This window comes from Melospiza georgiana, chromosome 1 (genome assembly GCF_028018845.1).
Source record: "Melospiza georgiana isolate bMelGeo1 chromosome 1, bMelGeo1.pri, whole genome shotgun sequence".
In the NCBI taxonomy this organism is placed as follows: Eukaryota; Metazoa; Chordata; class Aves; order Passeriformes; family Passerellidae; genus Melospiza; species Melospiza georgiana.
In genome coordinates, this window is record NC_080430.1 from 22,368,021 (window position 1) to 22,389,261 (window position 21,241).

Sequence of the window (21,241 nt, forward strand, 5' to 3'; positions counted from 1 at the left end):
ACTTTAAGGCTTTTTTTTCATTTTACTCTGCCCAGATTTAGAGCCTAATAGGAACCTCTCAAGTGGGAAAAGTGCAGAATCTCAAAACAGAAGCATAAGAGTTTTTCTTGGGTATAAAATTTCAGTCAATAATGTGCTGTTGCCTTATTGACATGAAAAGAATGCCTTTCATGTGATACAAACATTTACTTGCTCCTGCTTACTCTACTCACCTTGTACAGAAATGCTGATTGCCATTGACTAATCAGTCCATTTTTGTATATTCTCATCAGACTCTTTCTTTGGCTGGAACAATATGCACTGTATGATGCTTGCATGTATAACAATTTGTTATTAGCACTTTGTATATGCCTTTGTTACTTCACAACTAACAGTTTGGCCTCCAAATGCATGCATTTGTGTAAATTAATGTTACAAAAATAATAGATTTATTTGCTATGTTTGTATCAATTTAGGAGATGTGTAAGATATGCATAAAGACTCATAATTGCCATTTAGTCACTGGGAGAAGACATTTGTTTAGCCTGTATTTATACAGTTACTGTTTCTATTTAGGCTTTATGCTTTTAGTTCTGTATTTATTCAATTGCAGATTTGGTTTTTAATAATTTTATAATGATTAATTACAGTACCATATAAAACAGTTTAAGAAGTAATTTTTCTTATACAATTCTAATAAGAAGTAGCAAATTTTTTTCTTCCAGTGTTCCTGAAATCTCTAAATACCTTTATTCATAAAATGAAATTATAAGACTACTGATCAATCAATTTTATCCCCCTGATATTGAGCTAATAATAAGCTATATTCTTGGCTCTGAACCAAGCTTCAGAGTAATGGCAGTTGCTGTTGCAGTGCTAGAATGCAAAGGCATCACATTTATTTTATGTGTTTCAACATCTCAGGACACTGTCTCCTGCAAAGTCTCCGTCTTCATCCACTGGATCTATTGCTTCCAGCAGAAAATACCCTTACCCGATGCCACCACTTCCTGATGAAGAGAAAAAAGTCAACAGGCAAAGTGCCAGGGTATGTGTCCCTCTTCTCTCTGCATTTCACTAGTGACTTGATTTACTGATAGTTTTTCAAAAGGAAACTGTGGCACATTAACACCTTTGAACAACAAGGAGAGCTGGAATGGCATTTCCTTTGCACTGTGGAGTTCTGAAGCTGCTGAGCCTCTGGCAGTGATGAAGGCCTTGACAGCTGTGTACAGGCAGCTTTTCAGGTTGCTCTTAAAGCTGCCTTGAAGCCCAGATTTCTTATTTTAAGCTGAAAATGTGTCCTGGATAGCCTTTGGGCTGCAGAGCACAGGCAACCCTGGAGTAAGTGGTGTGTCTGGCTCTCCTTTCTTACCCCTTCTCCCAGCAGCTCTCATTCAGGCTGTGAGGATAGCTGCTTTCCAGCTTTATGGAAATGTAAAAATTTCCAGTTATGCAGCATATGGAGTGCTTGCAGGCCTGGAGGGACTTCACTGCTGTGTAATATGAGCCCAGCCTGGCCCTCCTAGACTGACCAGGAGCTGCTGGAATGTGTAGTGGATAGTTACGCCTCATACAGAGAGATTTCCAGCTGCTCCAAAAGGCTTTTATTTCCTTTGTGTCGATTCAGACATAGCAGGTATTTGAATAAGCAAAAAAGTCTGAAATTTGCTTTAGGAGCTTTACTTGCAATACCCTTGGTTCATGTTGCTGATGCTGATGAGATTCTCATTGCTGTTCTCTGTCCTTTTTTTTTTCAAGAAAAAAGGAATGGAGTGCTGCTGAGGGAACCTGCAAGCTGCTCCCCCAGTACTGCTTGGGGCAGGAGATTGTGTGAGGTGCAGCACAGGGTCTTCCAAGGCAGCTTGGAGCCTGGGCTGTACTGAGGTATCTCAGCCCTGGAGCTGCTTTGGCAGCAGCTCAAACCCACAGCAGGAAGTCATGTTGCTCTGGGCAGAGTTAGGCAGATGAAAATGGGAAGTTATCTCTACACTAATACTAGCGTAACTCTAAAGTATAAGTTGGCTAGTACAAGTTTGATGCTACACTGACATTTCTCTTTCAAAAAGAAAACTGAACTCCCAGCCATGGTCTGACTATGCTGACTGTAAGTTGTGCTGAAATGCTGAAGCCTGTCTGCTCACTTGGTGAACAGATACCCACCAGAGGCTGGGAGGGGATTTGGTGACCCAAGTTATGCAGTTCCCCAAACAAGCTCCTTGCACTGTCTGGGTGACAGCCTGTTTTATCTTGGTGTTCAATGTGTGTTTGTGTTTATTTTCCCCTCTCCAGCTATGGGAGACATCCATCTAGCTGCAGTGTTTTCCTGGGGTCACATCAGAACTGTTTACTTTGGATTTTATAGGAACTCAGCATCACTGAGTCACTGCACATTCATCTGCTCTTCAGACAATTCGAAAGATCAACAGAGATGCCGGTGATAACCTCCTGTCATGTGGAAAGGAAAAAAACAGTCTTTTTTTTTTTTCTTTCTTTTTTGTTGACTTGTATTTTATGGATTTTATGAACAACCAAAATCATAACATTTGACAGAGAATAATTAGCCCAGATGTGACAAGGCTGTTCCGCATGGTGACCTAGAATCCCAGCTGCAGTCCATTTGCCAGTCCTGTGTAAGAGAGGTTTTTCTCTGGTTTACTGCAGTCCTGAGTCAGACCAGAGTGGAACTGGGAACGTGCCTCACAGAGAGCCCAGCTGATGTAAACTTGTACGCTGTATGCATGAACCTTGTGTTCTTTACTTTCCACATGTAAGGGAAAAACAACATACTGTAGTAGAGATTAGCATGCAGGAGTAAGAAATATAGGATTTTTTTTTGTGACAGGATTTCAAGCTTTGAAAGGCAACTATTTGACACAAACAGCAAACAAACAAAGATTATATCTTTTTTTTTTTTTACCTTACATGTTTATAATCTCAGTATACAGATTGTATATATGTAAACATTCAATAATGTCAAAAATAGCTGTTATACGTATGTGTATTTTGCCAAATGCCTAAAGAAACAGTCATGACTAACATCATCACACTTCAGATTTTCTAATATTATGAGCAGACATCCTTGGAAATACAGAAAGTACAGTACTGTAAAACTGTATCTCTCAGAAACTGGTGTTCGACCAAAATCTAAACAACTTTTTCAGCATCTTATACAGTCTTGACAATCTCAGTTGTACAGTAGACTGCGGAAACCAGTACAGGAGCACTTCATCTTAAATCATCGTAAAAGGAACCAGCCAAAATCCCTTGTTTAGTAAGATAACCACTGTATCCTCTCACAGGTGTAATCAAGAATGATTCAGCAGACAGCAGTCTTTAAGTCATGTGCAGCCCAACTTACTGGACATTTGGGAATACTTCTAAGTGGTCAATTCAGGATGTGGTGATGTGAAGTCTGTGAGAGTTGCTGTGTATTTTTGATAGAGCATTTCAGACACTGTTTTAGATGGCAAGGCATAGGCTTATGAGATGCATAACGATTTCACTGCACTAGATAATAACAGTGCTGGGCAAGTGGCCAGTTTCATTGCTGTCTTTCAATTTTTATTTGTTTGGAATCGCATTTACCATGTGCTTGAATGCTATGCTTGCTGCCCCTGAAGCCCCCTTGACAATTTTTTGGGGCATTAAACTGAGCACAAATGAATTTAGCTTAAAAAGAATAGGGGGGGAACAACTCTTTACCATGTTAATCTTGTCTGTAAGTTGATGTTATATTTCTAACACCCAAGACTTCTGAAGGTTGTTGTAAAGCAAACGCCTTCTGGTTGGGAATTTTCAGTTAGTGAGAAACTGGACCATATTAAATCAGTTTATAGTTCTCTGGTTTTCCAAAACTGACTACTTCTTAGCTTCAGGTAGTACCATTGCAAAATAAAACACCTGACTCTGTGGTGCAGTTGAATACCCTACCCAACAGCTGTATGATTAATTAGATATTATTGTAATGGGAACATCTACGGTGTTTCTGAATCTTCTACCTCTTTCATGTATTTCCTTTAGTAAGTGAACCCAACACTTGCAGCCTTTTAATGTATTTTTTTAACTTTTACGTCTCTCAATAAAGTCAGATATATGTAAGATTAAATTAATAAATGCTTAAAGATGTTGGCAGCTGTAAAATATGTAAGATTTTTAGAAGCACTATATTTTATGATTAGGCTGTATGTATGATTATAACAAAATATTGGCCTTGGCATTCAAATTATTTTCTCACAGTCAACAGGTTCTGGTAAGTATTTGGAAAAAGACAAATATAAGTGAGCACAAGTGGGTGCAGACTGACCATCTGGAAAGAGACAGTCCCTGGTAATTGCTTTAGGGACAGATTCTGCATTTTTGTGAAAGGTAAATATATCAATCAGCACTGAAGATTATTTTTTGCAAAGATTTACTTTGAGTGTAGCTTTCTGGATTAAACATAGTTGATAGCATGTAGCTTATGAAATTAGGGTCTGAGCCATAACATGAAATCAATGTGTCTTTCGTTGATTTCACTGGACTTTGAGCAGGACCCTCAAGAGGTTCACCCACATTAGGACATTATGATAACCTGATCATCGCTGTATTACTGTCACCTGGAAGCTGGTTTTCCCTCCCATATTCATATCTTGTCTTTAGTAACTGGACTGTTCATCATGTGCCTTTTATGGTATTTTTTTGATACAAACTGGCATGTAGTTTTGAATGATCCCATTAGATTTCTGTGCATATCTTATGTTTTTCAGTGTTTACTCTTCCCTTTCCATTTTGCCTTACCAAGAAGCAGCAAGATTTGGCAGACAGAACAGGAGATAACATGTAGGCTCTTTCTGCTATGTTCATAGCTTGTTTTGCAAACAAATGCCCCTCCTGACTGTATTTTCAATGTAGTATGTACTCCCAGCTTCTTTTGTTGTGGTATAATTCATTTGTAGCATATGATGATACACTTACGTGTGTAGTGTACCTTTAACAGTCTCCCTCACATTTGGAGATATGTAGTGACTGGAAGTCTAGTTCTGAGCACTAAGTTTAAGTTAAATAAATGTTGGCTTTCACTTTGGTGGTCTAGCGTGAGAATATCACAGGGCTTGTGTTCTTGCAAAATTCTTCTGCAGAGAACTTTGCATCAGGTTGGTAACTTGGGAGACCTGAACTGGCAGGGCTGTGTGAGCCTCCCAGGCCAGTGGAGGTTGGACAGAGAAGCTGTTTTCTTACAAAGCTGTCATTTCCTACTTTTAAAATGTAGTATGTTGGAAAGCTGCCAGATTAATAACCTTGAAGATTGCAAATATTTTTATCCACTGTAGTTAGTTACGCTGGCAATAGCAATATAAACTGCTGCATAATACCTCATCCAGACTAAAATAGAGTACTTGTCACTAATATAGCTCAGTCATTTTGACTAATTGAGACTCATGCTTTTATTTTGGTTTTATTTTAATAAATGGACTAGTTAATTGCCAACTGTGCTGTAGATGCCTGTTGAAGTAAGTAAGGAAGCCATCAGTTTTCAACCAGAAGTAATTGTTTATATGAGCATAGGACTGGCCGGATGAATATACTTAATATAATACCTTTATGTATTTCAATGTGGGAAAAGAACCTTGTGTAATTTATAATAAAATAATGTGACTAACTGATGGAGACTGGAAAATTGAGATTGTATCTAAAATAATGCTGCACAATGTTGCCACAGTTTAACAAGTAAAGATTTACCTTCTAATTCTGGATTTGTTGACTTAAGAACTTTAGTAATCTCAGACAGTATACCAGAGATAGTTGTGACTGATAATTTACATATAGTTTTGTTATATTTAATTAAGTAGATTCAAGAAGATTATTACCTTAATAGAGCCTGTCTTTGCTTAAATTGTGACTAAAGTCACAACTTGCCAGTCAACTGAAGTGTGACTTGACTTTGAAGATGGCTTCTTCCAAATGATTTTAAAAGTTCCTGATTTATGAGATATTGAACCTGCTGAGCTCGTGTGCTCATGAAGTAATTTTGATTGTGCTATTGAAACCTTTGAGGTATAGCCTGAATTAAAATCACAAAGAAATTGTGTCAATAGTTAGTGTACTGAAATCCTCTTACTCAAATCCCTGTTGCTGGTTTGGACTGATTGGTCTTGTCAATGCTAATGCAACAACTTTTTTCAAAACCAGAGGTAAGAATGGGTACATACATTATTATAGACATGCATATACTACAAATTCGGACCAGATTTGCTGTAGCTTCATTAGGGAATTGATTAATAGATAGAATGTAATGTGAAAGAAGGATTAGACTCCATAATCCTAAAGGATATACTCTTCAGTTAGCCCTTAGGACTTGCTCTGTCATCGAATCCCGTAGCTAGTTGTAAGCAAAGTTATCACACTCCAGTGTAAAAATCAGTGAGCTCCTGTTCTCTTCCATCCCTTTTTCACTTCTACTGAAAAGGATTTGCATGAAACATTCATCCACTAACAGCCTCTGTGAGTTGGCTGACATCAGAAAGCTGCTAAAAAGTTGGTCATCTTTCCACAGTATGGGTAGGGTCTTTCCAATGCTGTTAATAATAGTAGGTTAAATTAGGTATTAGGAAGAAATTCTTTACTGTGAGGGTGGTGGGACACTGGCACAGGTTGCCCAGAGAAGCTGTGGATGCCCCATCCCTGGAATGTTCAAGGCCAGGTTGGATGGGGTTCTGAACAACCTGGTCAGTGGAAAGTCCTGCCCATGGCAGCGGGGTTGGAATGAGCTGATCTTTTTGGTCCCTTCCAACCCAGACCATTTAATGATTTTGTCATCTTTTGCTTGTGCTATAATCAGGTGGTGATGCCTCATGTCTTGTGGATTTTGCCCTGGTTTTGCTTGGGATGAGTTAATTTTCTTCACCGTAGCTGGTATGAGGTTGTGGTTTGGATTTATGCTGAAAACACTGTAGATAATGCAAGGATTTTTTCAGTTATTGCTGAGCAGTGCTTGCAATGAGCCAAGGCCTTTTCTGCTCTTCACATGCCCCGCCACCAGCTGGGCTTGGGGTGCACAAGGAGTTGGGAGGGCACACAGCCAGGACAGCAGACCCAAGGGATACCCTAAACCATATGATGACATACTCAGCAACAACCCAGGGGGAAGGCTGGCAGTGAAGAACTGCAGCTCAGGGACTGGCTGAGCACTGGTCTCTCGATGGTGAGCAATTATTTTCATTTGCATCACTTGTCTTTTTTGGGTTTTAGTTCACTCTATGTTAATACCCTTTTCATTAATATTTTTATCTTTACTATAGTTATTTAATTTTAATTATTTAACTGTTCTTATGTCAACCCATGAGTTTTCTCACTTTTACCTTTACAATTCTCTTGCCATCCTATTGTGGGTGGGGACTGAGCAAGTGGCTGTTTTGGGGCTTAATTACTTGTGGTTAAACCAGAATACTACTGGTAAAACCACTTTGTGACTCAGCCATCCTGTGTCTCACCTTCTAGCCTTTTTGAAGGCTAAATCTCCTATATCACCAAATCTGTGAACCCAGTAGTTCAGCTGTTTCCTGTTTCTCTTGCTCCAAGTCTGAAAATCATATTTTTCCTTTTCTAAATTGAGTTTCAGTGTCACGGGATAGCAGTGGACTGTACGGACCATTGTTTTTAACCACAATATGATGCTATTTGCCTCATTTTTAAAGAGATTGAGCATTTCAGTCTCTGCTGAATACCAAGAATGGATGAGCTGATGACCCACTATTTGCATGGCTTCCAAATCTTATGTATCAGCAATATGGGATTTGACTTGGATCACATTTGACGTGCTCAGTTGGTCGGTGTTAATAACGCCAGGGTCATGGGTTCAACTGCCCCATGGGCCATTCACTTAAGACTTGGACTTGATTATCCTTGTGGGTCCCTTCCCCAGAATATTCTGTGATTCCTGAAAACAAATTTGAGTAAGCTGCAAAAATATGTGCAGGTTGTGATCCCATGACTGGACAGTGGAGTGAGGATCCTGTGTGCACATAACTATTATCCTAATAAGGAAAGAAAAAATGAAACAGTGAAACTAATTGTGTAAAAACAGCTGCAATACAAACAGGAGTCTCTTAAGTGTGATTTTGTCAGGAACTGGAAAGGAAGTAATAGTTTCTATCATCTATGCTAAAAATTTCTGATCCGAGTAGTTTCTAAGTCAGCTCATGAAAACCATTTCTGGTGTCTCAAGTATGATGTAAGCTGCAGCTTTGGAAACAGCACACTGTGCACATGGTATCTTGTCATTCCACAACAGTTTTCTGCAAGTATTTAGAGAAAAGCACTACAACAGTCAACATTCCAGGTTATCTCAGCCAAGTAAGAAAAACAAGCACTAAAACTAAGTTCAGAACACAGATATTGCTCACACTTGAGGTAATGTACCTGGCTTCAAAATTGGCTCACCTAGCCAGGTCTGGCAGTTCTAGCTCTTTAAAATCCAGTCTATACCAGTTTCAAAATCACTTCAGCTAAACCAGCTTTAAACTGTTTAAAAACTTCTGCTACTTAAGATGGGCCACAATTGGCATAACTCAGAATGAGATGAGGATGAGATGAGGAAAATTTGGCAAAATAAGCACAGAGCAGTTAAAAAGAAACATGTTATCTAGGGTAGGAGTGAAGGAGTCAACACAATTTTTAATCGCTAGAGCATAAAATGTCAAAGCAACAATCTTTTATTGTTTCTGTATTCCTTTGAATAAAAAAATAAAGCTTTTGTTTAAAAAATATCAACATGAGGCCTTAAGACCTTACATATTCTAATTTTAGCATGGAAAGTCTATTTTTACAACCATGTTAGAAATTCTGTATATAGGCCTGACTGACCTTGTAAATGGAGTGGTGCGAGCAGCTAATCATGCAATATTGTAAGGCTCTGTAGAACAGCAAATGCTGATTTAGTTTGATTATTGGTACAAGAACTCCTGCTCACTGCCTGTGTAGACTCTGCATACTTTATGCTTGGAAATACAGTCCAGAACATACTCAAACTGTGAATATATAACCTGATTTTTCTTTTCATAAGGATAAAAATATATTACAATAGGTAATATTTTATATAGAATACAGTACTTATTTTTATTGTTGCATAAATGCAAAATATTTTTTTCAGAATAGCAAAGCATTATGGAATTTTTAATCTGCTGGAGAAAACACTATTTACTGTATGACCAGTTCTTTCAGCAAAGCTTTTGGAGTGGTATATACCAACTGGCTCTGCCAGCTTCATTTTGTGCTGATGTTTAACTTGGGCATTGCTGTAAAAAAAAAAAAAGCTATTTTTTCACTCATACTAGCCATTATTGAAAGAGGCAAGGAGAATCATGTTTCACCCCTGTGGCTGGGCTAGTGTTGGCAAAAACAATGATTTGCATCATATCATTGTCTTTGCTAGTTAAAATTCTTTAAAAATCATACCTGATGTAATGCAAGATTTTGACAAACATCAAAATGAAGCACTGCAGTTTACAACTTTCTAGCTTTGAGTGTGATATTTTTGTCATAAACATTACAGGCATTGGGCTGTTGAATGAATCTGGCTTTCATGTAGCTAAACAAAATGTTGCTTTTTATAAAATCAAATCGTTGTAATTTGGGGTTCTAAATTCCTGCTCACTTTTAATAATAACAGCGTCACAGTATCCACTTCTACAAGAGTATTTAATACAAATGCCTGTGGTTTTCAATGTTACTAACATATTGTAACATCAGTAAAGTGACTTTCAGTGACAAGGACTCTTGTGTGTATTTTCTTCTGATTTGCTGTATTTAGCATTTTCTGTCTTAAAGATCTCTATAAAATAAAATGTTGCATGAAAGGGAAAAGACTAATAGAAGAATATAGACGGTATTCTTCAAATTCCAAGGTTGAATATTATTCAGTGACCTTCTCAAATCTTTGTCTTAGGGACCTACTGTTCTCAAAGCAAATCTAAAATTACTAGTCCTTAGTTTGCCTGTTTGGGGGCAACCTAGGAAAAATACCTATTTGAAACTATGCCTGGTGGTTGGCTCAAAGGTCAAGAGCAATCACCCCATATAAGTATCCTGTGTCACATGAGTATCCATCCCAGGTATTCTGAGAATAATAATACCTGTTTCTCTAAAGCAAGTAACTTGCATATTCAATCTGTCCACTGAATCTACTCTTAATGGGGAAGCAATTTCTGAAAGGGTTTCAAGTGGCTTTTTTTTTAGCTAGGACAGCAAACTCTGTACTAACTCCTTAGCATCTGCATGCATTAGCTTAGCTTCTCTCTAAACTTTAAAGATTACGTATCTCATCAGTCCCTGTGAATACACTTGATTTTTGAAATGTTGATGTAAAACAAAAAACTACTTTTTCTGGAGGAAGCCAGAATCTTCTCCTGGTTTTGGAATAATTTTTTTTTCCAGTTTTCTCTGGTTTATGTTTGCAGGACTGCTGAAGAAAACCCTATTGGTTCACACTGTTTTCTTGCAGCATTTCACTGCCCAGTAACTGGCTGGTGCCAAAATACCAATTCAGCCTGGGGAAATAAACTGAGCAAGATGTGAGTTTTGGGTCCTTGGGTCTTGAGTGCTTTGGTCCACTTGAGTCAGCTGTCCTCACTGAATTCCTACCCAGCCTCTTGCCCACACTCAGCCTATTCACTGTGACTGCAGAGTGAGAAACTGAGAAGACCTGGACACTATGCAAGCACTGCCCAGCAACAGTGCAAGCACTGCCCAGAAACTGAAACATTTCTGTGTTATTGCTGCTGATCAGTTACAAATCTGAACCTTTGGGCTGCTATAAAGAAAATAAATTCTATCCCAGCAAAGCCACTACAAGACCAGAAACCCAACTAAGCAGAAGTAAAGATGTGTGGGAAAAGAACATTTTGGTAAAGATCTCTTACTGCTCTTAGGGTAAAATTAAGTGTAAGGATGAGCACTGTATATATACAAAATACTCAAATCCCTACAGGAAGAACAGCCTTTTTTCACATGCTTACCAACCTTGTCAGCTGTCAAAGGTTTGAACTGCTGCAGAACTGATGTCGGCTACACTGACAAACCTTTGTGGATTTTGGTCTTTCCAGCAGAAATACTTCTACTGCATTCCATTAGAATACAAATGTATTCCATCTGTTTCCCAACTTTATGTGCAACAGTACAACATATAGAATGTGAATCTATAATGCTGTCTTTGCCTTTGAAATTCATTATAAGGGCAGAAAGAGAACTAGCTTCTGTAATGAAATTACAAGCAATACCCAGAGGATTCTACATTTAAGCAGTAAGTACAAGTTGCTTCTTTAGTGAAGACGAGCCTGCTTTGAATTTATAGCCCAGAAACTAAAGTGCCAGATTTAATAGACACCTCCACAAAGCAGGGTGCAATACAGTATCTCTGAGTGAGATTCCTGCTCTGAGGAGCTCATTTGTCCAATGATGTATATTAAGGTGTGTCTATATATATGCACATATGTGTAGTTTTGCTTTCATTACTTAATGCAAAGGTTCCTCCCCAAACTGCCCTAAACTACTTATTTAAGAAATATACTTCTTTTAACATTCTTCTGACATTGTATTCACAAGCAGAAAAGCAACATATATCACTCCTCTGTGGTAGGCAGAAGTGACCAAAATTAACGAAAGTTTCATTAACTTATTTTATTGGAAAAAAGTTTGTACTACCTCTGTACAGTTGTGCTGTTCCCTCTTTCCATACAATGTCTATCCTTCCCATTTCTCAAAAATCCCTACAACAAAAGCAACAATAAAACCTCCACCAAACAAAAATCCCATTTTTCCCCCCTGAAGAGCCTCAGGCAAGTAAGCCTTGCCTGTCTGTATCTGTTTTCATTGGTAACTACTGCTGTGATCTGAAAGAGTAACATGGCAAGAATTTTTTCCAAGTGAGTTTTGGCCCTTTTGTGTTAGCTGGCATATTGATGCATGAAGGCCATTTGCTACAGGTCAAAGTGGAGGACATAGAAACATTTATTTACATGTGACTGAAGTCTGTCTGTCTGCCTGTGAAGGGAGAGCTGATGCACAAACTGACACAGCACAGCTTTTATATGTTTCAAAGTGTTTTATGAAGTGACACAAACAAAGCAAGAATCTTACAAGAACAAAGCCCCTGGTACCAGGGCACAAGGCTAGGAGAGTTTTCTGCTACGTTTTGCTGCATCCCTGCTGAGAAGAAGTTCTAGCAGGTAGTCTTACACTCAGTGCATGGAGTCACAGGCTTCACCTTCTAAAGAGCTGACAAACTAAGTAACCAGAACTTACTGATGTTTTAACAGACCAGTGCAAAATGACCATTCCAAAATCCCTTTTAGTTTGTACATCAGTCCTATGTTGTCAAAGACAAGAAAATATGTATCCTCTTAAGTCATACACGTTACTGTTTAAGTCAGAAAATGGTAAGTTGCATTCCAGAAACTGATTTTAGTAAATCATGGCGAAAAAGTAGACACATGCCTGAAAGTCTTACCATTTGCATGATCTGAGTTATAAATAGTGAACTGCAAGTTTATGAAAATAAAAGCAGCTTTAATAATCACACATTGGAAGGTAAAGACAACAGTACATGAGTAGTTCATATTCATTATCAAGACTAAAAAATGTGTGAAAAGGGATGCCTTCATAAAATATGAAATTTCCAATATTGAGATACACAATCATTGGAGAACTTGGCAAAGCAAAACACATACTGGAATGTTAAATCATGATCATCCACAGCTTGCCTCCTTTTGATTAAGATGCTCATAAAACTGGAATGTTAAATCATGATCATCCACGGCTTGCTTCCTTTCGATTTAGATGCTCATAACACACTGTATGAACTGAAAAGAAAACAACCACTTCTTAGATGTATGACAGAGAATGAGTTTTTACTTTTTTCCTACAATACTAATTGTCACAACACTTTTCTGTAAAGAAATTCAGCCCACAAATAGTAAAGCTTTAAAATACATGTGAAAATAAGCAAATAGTTAATTAAAGCAAAGCATCTCCTTAATGATACCAAAGCACCAAAAATAAAAACTAGCACACATGGTCCTCCCCCCCGCTCCAAAAAAATCCCCAAACCCAGGATGACTTGAATCTAGTGTTCTCTTTTTGCTGCACAGATGTGGCTAGGAAGCCAAGACCCAGACTGACTGAGTGTGATTCGTCCACCAGACCTCCACCAACCCTTTGAGGAAAAATGCCTACCAAGCTTTAAAACAGAAAATGGAAAAAAAAATCACAGAAAGTGATGCTAACAAGTGATGTAGCTTCTTTGATCTTCTTGAACCACACTGGTTAGAAGTTCTGAAAAAGGTATACAACATTTTATAGAACTCTGTAAAATACATGAAAGCTTTTTGAGACAATACTCAACATGCCCCAGAACTTCTGGGTTCTTGCTGCATGTATAGGGAAGGCACAAACTCAAATCATTACTAATTGTCTTTAAGTTTTTCTTTTGTTTTACCCTGGAATTTTAATAGATTCCTTAAAATTTACTTACATCATCATAGTGGAAGTTCACGAAACCCTGCTGAGTTGTATCCCTTCTTCTAAAACATTCTGCAAAAATTCATTAAGAAAACAGAAACCAGGTAAGAAGAATTGCAAATAAACATTTTTTTTAAGTGTATAGTACTTTCCTAAAATTTCCCAAGTCACACGAAGGAGAACATGATCAAGAATACTGCTATTCACTCCAAGACTAAATTTTTATATCATATACAACCCTTAATGTTCTGTTAATAAACTAAGTTTCCCAATTTTGATAACATTACCCTTCCAGTCTCTGGAATGAATCCTGCATTAGTATAAAGTCCTTTTTTTCATGGGAATTTAAAAAATCCTAGTCTATAGACTATTGATAGAAACCTCTTTTGTAGTATGCCGAAGTTGAACTTGAGATAAGTGAACAAACAGGTTTTATTAAATAAAAATACATTATGGGGATGACAGCAACAAGGCCCCAATCCAGCATACCAGTGAGAGCTCGGAGTTTCACACAGCAGGCAATGTAATCATCAAATGCAATCTTCCCTTGAGTGCTGTATCGCTTTGTGATGGCAGTCACAGCCTGTGGGCTCAGTCGAAATCCTATTTTAAAATAATAAAGTCTTAGTTTGAAAAGCCAGGTAAGTTAATAGAATCCAACACGTTTTCATTGGAAATATCATGTGTTAGTTACTGCAGGATGGTAACTGGGAAATGGTGAGTCAGTGTCAGAAGCAAGAACATTTCACAACTTACCCATGGTCATCAAGGCTTTCTCCAGTTCCTGACGATCCACTGTGCCACTTCCATCACTGTCAAAACTTACAAAGTGCTGCTTCCAGCCATTGACCACAGCCCAGAGTTCTTTAAACTCATTAAATCCCAGTGTGCCAGACATATCCCTCTGATTTCAAAGCTAAGAAAAACATTTCTTAACTAAACAAAACCACCAATGAAATTTGACAAACAAAAAACCAAACAAACAAAAAAGGCATCTCTCTGTAGTTAAAACTTACTTGAAGGCCACTATTAATACAATTTTACTATTATTAATGTCTCTTGTAGAACACTAAAGCATCCCCCAGCACAGATGGTGGTAATACTACCCAAAACTTAAGGTCAGAGATCTGCTCTCCCCACTTCTTCCCAGTGAAACTTGCTAAAGCAATTTTCCCCTTGTGAATTCTACTTTAGTTGACACACTTCTCTTTAACCTGCTGCTATGTAATTGTATCCAATTAAATACATAGCTGAAATAAAAATAAATGCCAAAGAACAAATTGTTATATTAGTTCTCTTGTATTCTAAGTGGTTTGTTCGAGATGCGCTAAGAGCCCTTCCAGTTTAATTTCTGCTTTTTTCCTTTTAAGCAGAAAAACTTTCAATTTAAGTTTTGGCTAACAAACCTCCAAAGATTACAGCCTTACACAGAATATGTAAGTCTTCCACAGGTCCTACTGTTGAATGCCACATACCATTCCATTAGATACTCAAAGCTGATTCATTCATGAACAGGATTTAGGAGGACTTTGATTGTATTCAGGCTGTGTACAACAGATGCTTAAAATTCATTAGGAAGGATGAGAAATTGTAAAGGTGTCCTACTTGAAAAGCACAATAAGTGATTTGCACAATGTTTTATTCTGGGCCACCAGACCTGACTTTTCATTCACCTGATGGAGAAACAGCTCCCCAGGCTTAGAGGGATACCACTTGCTGTAAAATGATACGTCACCAAGAGCCTCACTTATTTATTATTTCTTAATTTGTTAAAATTAGTGAGAATGGAGTTTTGTATCTTCCCAATCACAATGATCACAAGACTTAATAAGTAAAGGCTGAATGGAAACTACAAAGCATTTCCCAAATGTTCTGGCACTCTCTCATCTTTGCTTACACAATGCAAAATGTTTACATTTTATACTAAAGGATACATCCAGCATTGAGATCATAAGTCTGCAAGTCTCTAAGTTGAAAGCTGTTAAAATCAGAAAAAGGAAAAATAAATTATGTTAAGAGCATATTCTTCAGTTTTATCTAAACATAAAATTTCAGATTTATTATAAATTTAAATTATATAAACTATTATGTAATTGGTTCCCCTGTATAGAGCCATACCATATTTTTCATCCAAGTAAGAGCCATTACTTGTTAGAAAAACTGACAGCAGGTAATTTGGAGGCAATTCAAGTTATATTTAACATTAACTTGCTCTCATCTTAACCCACAATAGTTTTGGGTTTCAAAGTGGTCATTTCTATTCCCCCCAACAGACACCACTCGAGCAAGCCAGTGGCACTCACAGAAGCTGTAAATGGAACAGGAGGTATCCCAGCAGAGGACTACTGCCACAGATTTTGGTCACTATCAAAGCTCAGTTCAAACCAAAGCAAAGCATCTTTTGAAGAACTGTCTGTCCATTACAAAAAAACCACTTCAACTCCACAGCCCAGCAGAGTGGGGAACTAAGGAGGCTGAAAAGGCAAATCCTTGGCACACAGAACTGAATATAGAGAATTTACATGTCCAAGATATGGAAAGGAAACCCATTTGCCATGCAAAGAAAAAACCCCAGCTCTGCAGAAGGCACAACCACACACGTTTTCTAGGGAAGAAGAATTAGTGTGCTTTAGATGTGCTTGTTTATTCAAATCATTAACTTACGTTTATATGATCCTGCAATCCCTGACTGGGTGAGACATCTCTGTAGCTCATCAGCATCTATTTGTCCATCCTTTCGATAACAGAAGATGTATCAGCTATTAATACCCTCTCCCAGGCTGCTTATTCCCAGTACCCACTCCCTTTCCAGTGGCATTCATTTAGTTATGCTGCTCAAGACATCCTCATAACTCACAAATTTAAAAATTCCTGTTTTTTAAAATATTAAGTTGCTAGTAGAACAAGCAAATGTAGAAAGCAAAGAACTTTGAAAGAAAAACAAAACAAACTCGGAAAAATACTTATTCACATGGCTTGGAAAAAGCCTCACTTCCAACAAATCCTGCTCAGGGCCAAATAGAGAAAACAACTGCCAATTCATGGAAAGCAATGAGCTGCCAGAACTGGAGGTGGAATTCTAAGCTTTAATCCTCACATCCCCAACATGAAGTTTGGTTCACACAGAGTTTAATTTAATCTCATTCAGGAATGGAACATTATGTCTGCAGACATAAAAAATGATGACACTTCTGCAAAGCATTAGAAGAGGAAAAGACAAGTCAGGGAGGTTTAAGTTGGCTATCAGGAAAAGGTTTTTTGCCCAGGGAGTAGCTGAACATTGGAATGGGCTTCCCAGTGAAGTGATCACAGCACCAAGCCTGGCAGAGCTGAAGAAGTATTTGGACAACACCCTTGGGCCTTGGTTTGACTCTTGGAGTGTCTTTAGCAGGGCCAGGAGTTGGACTCAGTGATCCTTGTGGGTCCCTTCCAACTCAGCATATTCTATGATTCTGTTTGTTACAGCATTTTCCTTATCTTTTGAAAACTCTTTTTTTCAATAATAGAGATATTCTACTGAATGATATGGTGGGAAGAGCACAGCCTGGTAACTTTCAAAAATTAAATATAGTTGTTTAGAAGACAAATAGTATGTTAATAGTATGTTACCTATGTTAAATGATACTTGACAAGGTCTGAAAAAAAGGCAACAATGTTTTGAATCTATGTAAAGTTAATGGCAGCTAAACCCAAATTTGCTTCCTATCTTCCATCAGTCTAACTATACAGATGTATTTAATACTTTAAATTCACAGGACAGGGGAAGGGAAGAGATTTGAAAAATAGCCATTACTATTAAGTAACTAATCTCTTCAAAGGCTTTGTACCTTCTGAAATAAAGATAGAAACTGCATAACTTTAAAATAGAGGAAGATAGAAAAGCATGATTAACATTACCAAATATATGCTTGTCTTTTTTGGGTTTTTTAGTAGAACATAAGCAGGTTAAACTAGACAATGCATATGAGCTTTGCAAACAGGCTAAAAAAAATATTATTACTTTCTATAAAGACAGCCTCAATTGAACAAAAGATTTGAAACAATACTTTTGGCTTTCTTCTGTGAACAAAGAAAAGTAATTCATCAAGTCAAAGACAAGATACTTCAAAGAAAGCTCAGAGAAAACATCAAATATTATATAGCATAAAAACCACACAGCAGCCAACCATAACCAGAACATACTAATTCTACAGTAAGTATAGATGGATAACTGAGATGTGGCTTTTTACAGAGTTGCATGGATGGCTATAAAAGCAACTGATAACTTAGCTGTTACATTTAACTGTCTCCTTACAGAGTTTTTCCTTCTGCACAGCCACTGGGACCAGAAACAGACACCTCAGATTCCAAGGATAACTTCCAAAGATACTGAGTTCATTTTAGTAAGGAATGATTTCTACAAATATAAAGCATTTCAGAGTATTGACTGAAGTATTCTTAAATGCTAACTTGATCATACCCAACAACCCACTGGGTAGTATTCAGCTTCCAGGTTCCATGCCTCACTCGAGAAAGCTGAGCATGGTCTATGTGTTGCTGAGATCCAGCTCCTGCCACCTCTTCTCCACAGGGCTGTATCCTGTTTGCTGCTCCCTCCCTCTCTCTTTACAATAGGAGCTCATTCATTAGTCCAGCATCAGTTACTGGCTCCACTGCTGACTCCTGGCACACATCCAGGAGGCCCCTGCACAGACACACCTCAGCTGGCAGGCAAACTGTCAGCACACTCAGCACAGCTCAGCTCTGGGCTCCACCTGCTCAGAAAGCCTCACTACACAGAGGACATTCAGTGTTCTCCTTTACTAAAAACACACGGCCTAAATATTTTCATAAGCAGGTAGAAGAAGTACGATACAGATTGCAAGATGCATTGTTAATTCAAAAGAGTAACAGAGAACAAAACTAATCCAAGTTAGGGTGGGAATCTGAACATCAGCTAATTGCTGAATTTAAATTTTCATGTTGTGGCTGCATCTCTTAAGGATAGCAGACCCAAGAGCAGAATTTGAGATTTGCACACACCCTACAGGTGTGCAATAAATAGCTATAATATAGCAAACAGACAAGGAACTTCAGCTCAATAAACCTAACTTAATTGTTCCTAAACCCTGTAATACAGGTCAAAGAGCATTTGTTTCTAGCAACACATATATCATACAAAAACAGTATATGCCACAAAACTGCAGGAAAGAAATTAAAAATGCAGTGCAGAATGACAGGGAAGGAAAAAAAAGACTTGTGAAAGCTTTCCTTTAGAAGAATAATCACTGTATGTTACCAGTAAACCCAGAGGTTGGCACAACCCATGACTGCTTTTCCATTTGTGAGTCTATTAAGATCCTGTAATGACCTCTTTCCTGAAAGCATTTCCTGCTCTTAGCCCACGCTTTCCACTCTTTTCTTTCTCCCAAACCTGGCAGCATTCACCAACCCAGAGCTGAGTCACAATCCAGTTACAAAACTTCATGCATCTATATATTCCCTGCATATACCTGTATAGGAAATAGAGGCATACATGCCTGTGTTTGTGTATATATGTATGTATTTACACATACAATACAGAAACTAACAGCATTATTCAAATTGTATAGTCCCTGTATGTATACAGCTGTAACATAGACCAATACAGCTGTACATGGCAAATAGGCTAAGTAAAACAATTATGGATTTTTTTTTTTTTACTAGAAACATCAGTTTTTCCTAACTGCAAATACTAGGCATTTCTCCTTCCAAAGGTAGAAAGTATTCCCTCGCAAGAAAAAAAAAAATCCAAGAAGTAAATATCATAAGTTTAGTAAATTTTGTAAGTGAAATAAGTAAATTTTGTAAGTTTACCTGCCCTCCTACTGCAGCAAAATAACCATACAAAGGATCCTGAGCTTGTCCAGGGAATGCTGGTCCTCCTGGAGCTCCTCCATACTTTGGAAATAAAAAAGAAAATTAATTTTAAATCAATGATTCAGTTAAGAATCTGTACTTATCAACTTACGTTTTTATGTACACACCACGCCAAAAAAAAAAATCAAACCAACCAAAAACGAAACACCTCATGAAAAAATCCCCCAAACCAACTCTCAGTTTCAGTACTGATATACTAATGTAAGCAGATCAGTAAGCAGATCGATTACAGGAGTAATCGACTGATCTAGATCCAGCCTGGTCTACCTCTCCAAGGTTTCATTTTATTCTACCCCTAGCAGAAAACGGCTTGCTGAAGAAATACTGCAATTTTTTTCCACTTCAGAAAAGTTGGGTAAAACAGATGTCTAGGGCAAATACATAGAAGAATATGCATTAAGTGTGAAAACTCTTAAATAAAACTGATTCTTAAGTGCAAATCACGGAATGACACCCTCAGCACTGACTTTCTCCCCGGCAGCAGTCGCGGGGAGGCGCCTCCTCCCTCCCTTCTCCCCCTTCTCCGCGCAGCCCCGAGCGGCGCCTGCGGCCCATCCCTGTGGGAGCGGGGCAGAGGCCGGGCAGCCCCCGCCTGACCCGGCTCCCGCCGCTCCCCCGGCCACACTCCCCCGCGGGCCCGGCCCCGCTCACCCCGCCCTGGTAGAACCCGCCGGGTACCGGCTGTCCGGGATACGCCATCTTCGCCTGGCACCGGCTCCGGCGGTCCGGCTGCGCCCGGGAGCAACCACCCGGATACGGAGGGAGGGCGGCGACTTCCAGCCCCGGCCCTTCCCGGAGCCCGCGTCCCGCCGCCGCCCGGGCGGGGCAAGCGGCGACCTTCCGCCACCCGGGCAGCGGGCGGTGCCGGGCGGTGCCGTCGGGAGGTGAGGGGCCGCCCCCCCCGATCTCCTCCCCTCCCAGTTCCCCCTCCGGCGCGGTGGTACCGGCCCGTGGCCCCGCGGCGGCATTTCCCGGCGCAGCAGGGCGGGGCGGGGCGCGGCGCTGCCTGGGGCTGGCCCGCACCGCGGGGCGGGACGTGGGGCTGTCAGTGCGGGGGCAGGGAGCGCTGAGGGCGCTGGGCTCGGCCAAGGGCTGCGGGCTCCGATCGCCGATCGCCGGCGGCTCCCGGCCAGCAGCTGTCAGATACCCGCGGGAAACAGCGCCCGTGGACGGAACCGCTCCGCTGAGGAGGAGGAGGCTGCGCCCCGGAGCCAGCGGACGTGGAGCCGGCCCTTGGCGCATCCCGAGAAAACGGTGTTGTGTGGCGGCTGTGACCCGCTAAGGTGTCAGGAAAGGTCCCGAGTTGTTCACCGATGAATCGGTTGATACCACGTTATTTCAGAACTACCGACTCGTGATTTACCAAAAGACCGCCAAGCTCATAGACTCAGTTCCTGCATCTGTGTCGTGTATCCCAAACCGCATCCTTGCGTGTTCTCTGTTGGTACCGTTGCTTTTTCTTCAGAATCGGACCACCCGTCCCTGCTCCCAAAGACAGAGAATAAGCTGTATAATTTCTTTTGGGTCTGCAGGTCCAAATTCTGGGGTAGTAGCTGGGGGAATGCCCGTGTCCCACTGGAGCGGGGGAGCCCTGTCGTGTTCAGTCGGGGGCGCTCCGGGTTTGGGGATTTTCTGGAGAGCCTTGATCCAGCAGGCTCCTCCCGGCTGGCGGCGCTGCCCGGTGCAGCCCGGGGATTTCCCCCGCTGTTCACCCAATACCCCGGGGAGCAGCATCAGCCGGAGCGGCCACGGCTTGGTCTGAGCTGGCCTGGCGACTTTGCAAAGCACAGAACTCCCTCCCTCTCCTGTGAGAGCTGTTTAATTCAGACTCAAGACCATGAGAAATCAGTTGCTTAAGTCTGTATGACTG

The 21,241-nt window shown here is 39.9% G+C and overlaps 2 protein-coding genes across 5 annotated transcripts in view; one reads left to right on the forward strand and one right to left on the reverse strand.

Moving 5' to 3' along the window:
• The window catches only part of ADAM22 (ADAM metallopeptidase domain 22), a 55,875-nt gene extending 50,247 nt beyond the window's left edge, over window positions 1-5,628 (forward strand). For all 3 annotated transcript variants that reach the window (XM_058034648.1, XM_058034626.1, XM_058034637.1), the window contains 2 exons: window positions 904-1,027; window positions 2,272-5,628. In XM_058034648.1, coding sequence (XP_057890631.1) covers window positions 904-1,027; window positions 2,272-2,292 — 145 coding nt within the window. In that variant the 3' untranslated portion in view covers window positions 2,293-5,628. The remainder of the gene's footprint in view (window positions 1-903; window positions 1,028-2,271) is intronic.
• Window positions 5,629-11,619: 5,991 nt separating this feature from the next.
• SRI (sorcin) lies at window positions 11,620-20,151 on the reverse strand. 2 transcript variants are annotated; one of them, XM_058035830.1, is made up of 8 exons: window positions 20,050-20,151; window positions 19,309-19,392; window positions 16,138-16,207; window positions 15,408-15,451; window positions 14,230-14,377; window positions 13,963-14,076; window positions 13,487-13,545; window positions 11,620-12,815 (listed from the first exon to the last, which is right to left on the reverse strand). In XM_058035830.1, exons 1-8 carry the CDS (start codon window positions 20,068-20,070, stop codon window positions 12,789-12,791), a joined length of 567 nt encoding a protein of 188 aa, XP_057891813.1. In that variant the 5' UTR covers window positions 20,071-20,151; the 3' UTR covers window positions 11,620-12,788. The 2 variants fall into 2 exon arrangements, with proteins under 2 accessions (XP_057891813.1, XP_057891805.1); XM_058035822.1 differs by having other exon boundaries at window positions 20,023-20,146.
• Between the last annotated feature and the right edge of the window lie 1,090 nt (window positions 20,152-21,241).

Coding starts and splice junctions, on each gene's coding strand:
- SRI (XM_058035822.1), bottom strand. CDS start 20,070: ATGGCGTATCCCGGACAGCCGGTACCCGGCGGGTTCTACCAGGGCGGG. Junction 14,077..14,229: donor GAAAGCCTTGATGACCATGG/GTAAGTTGTGAA, acceptor ATTTTAAAATAG/GATTTCGACTGAGCCCACAG. Junction 13,546..13,962: donor GAAACTCCGAGCTCTCACTG/GTATGCTGGATT, acceptor GAATTTTTGCAG/AATGTTTTAGAAGAAGGGAT.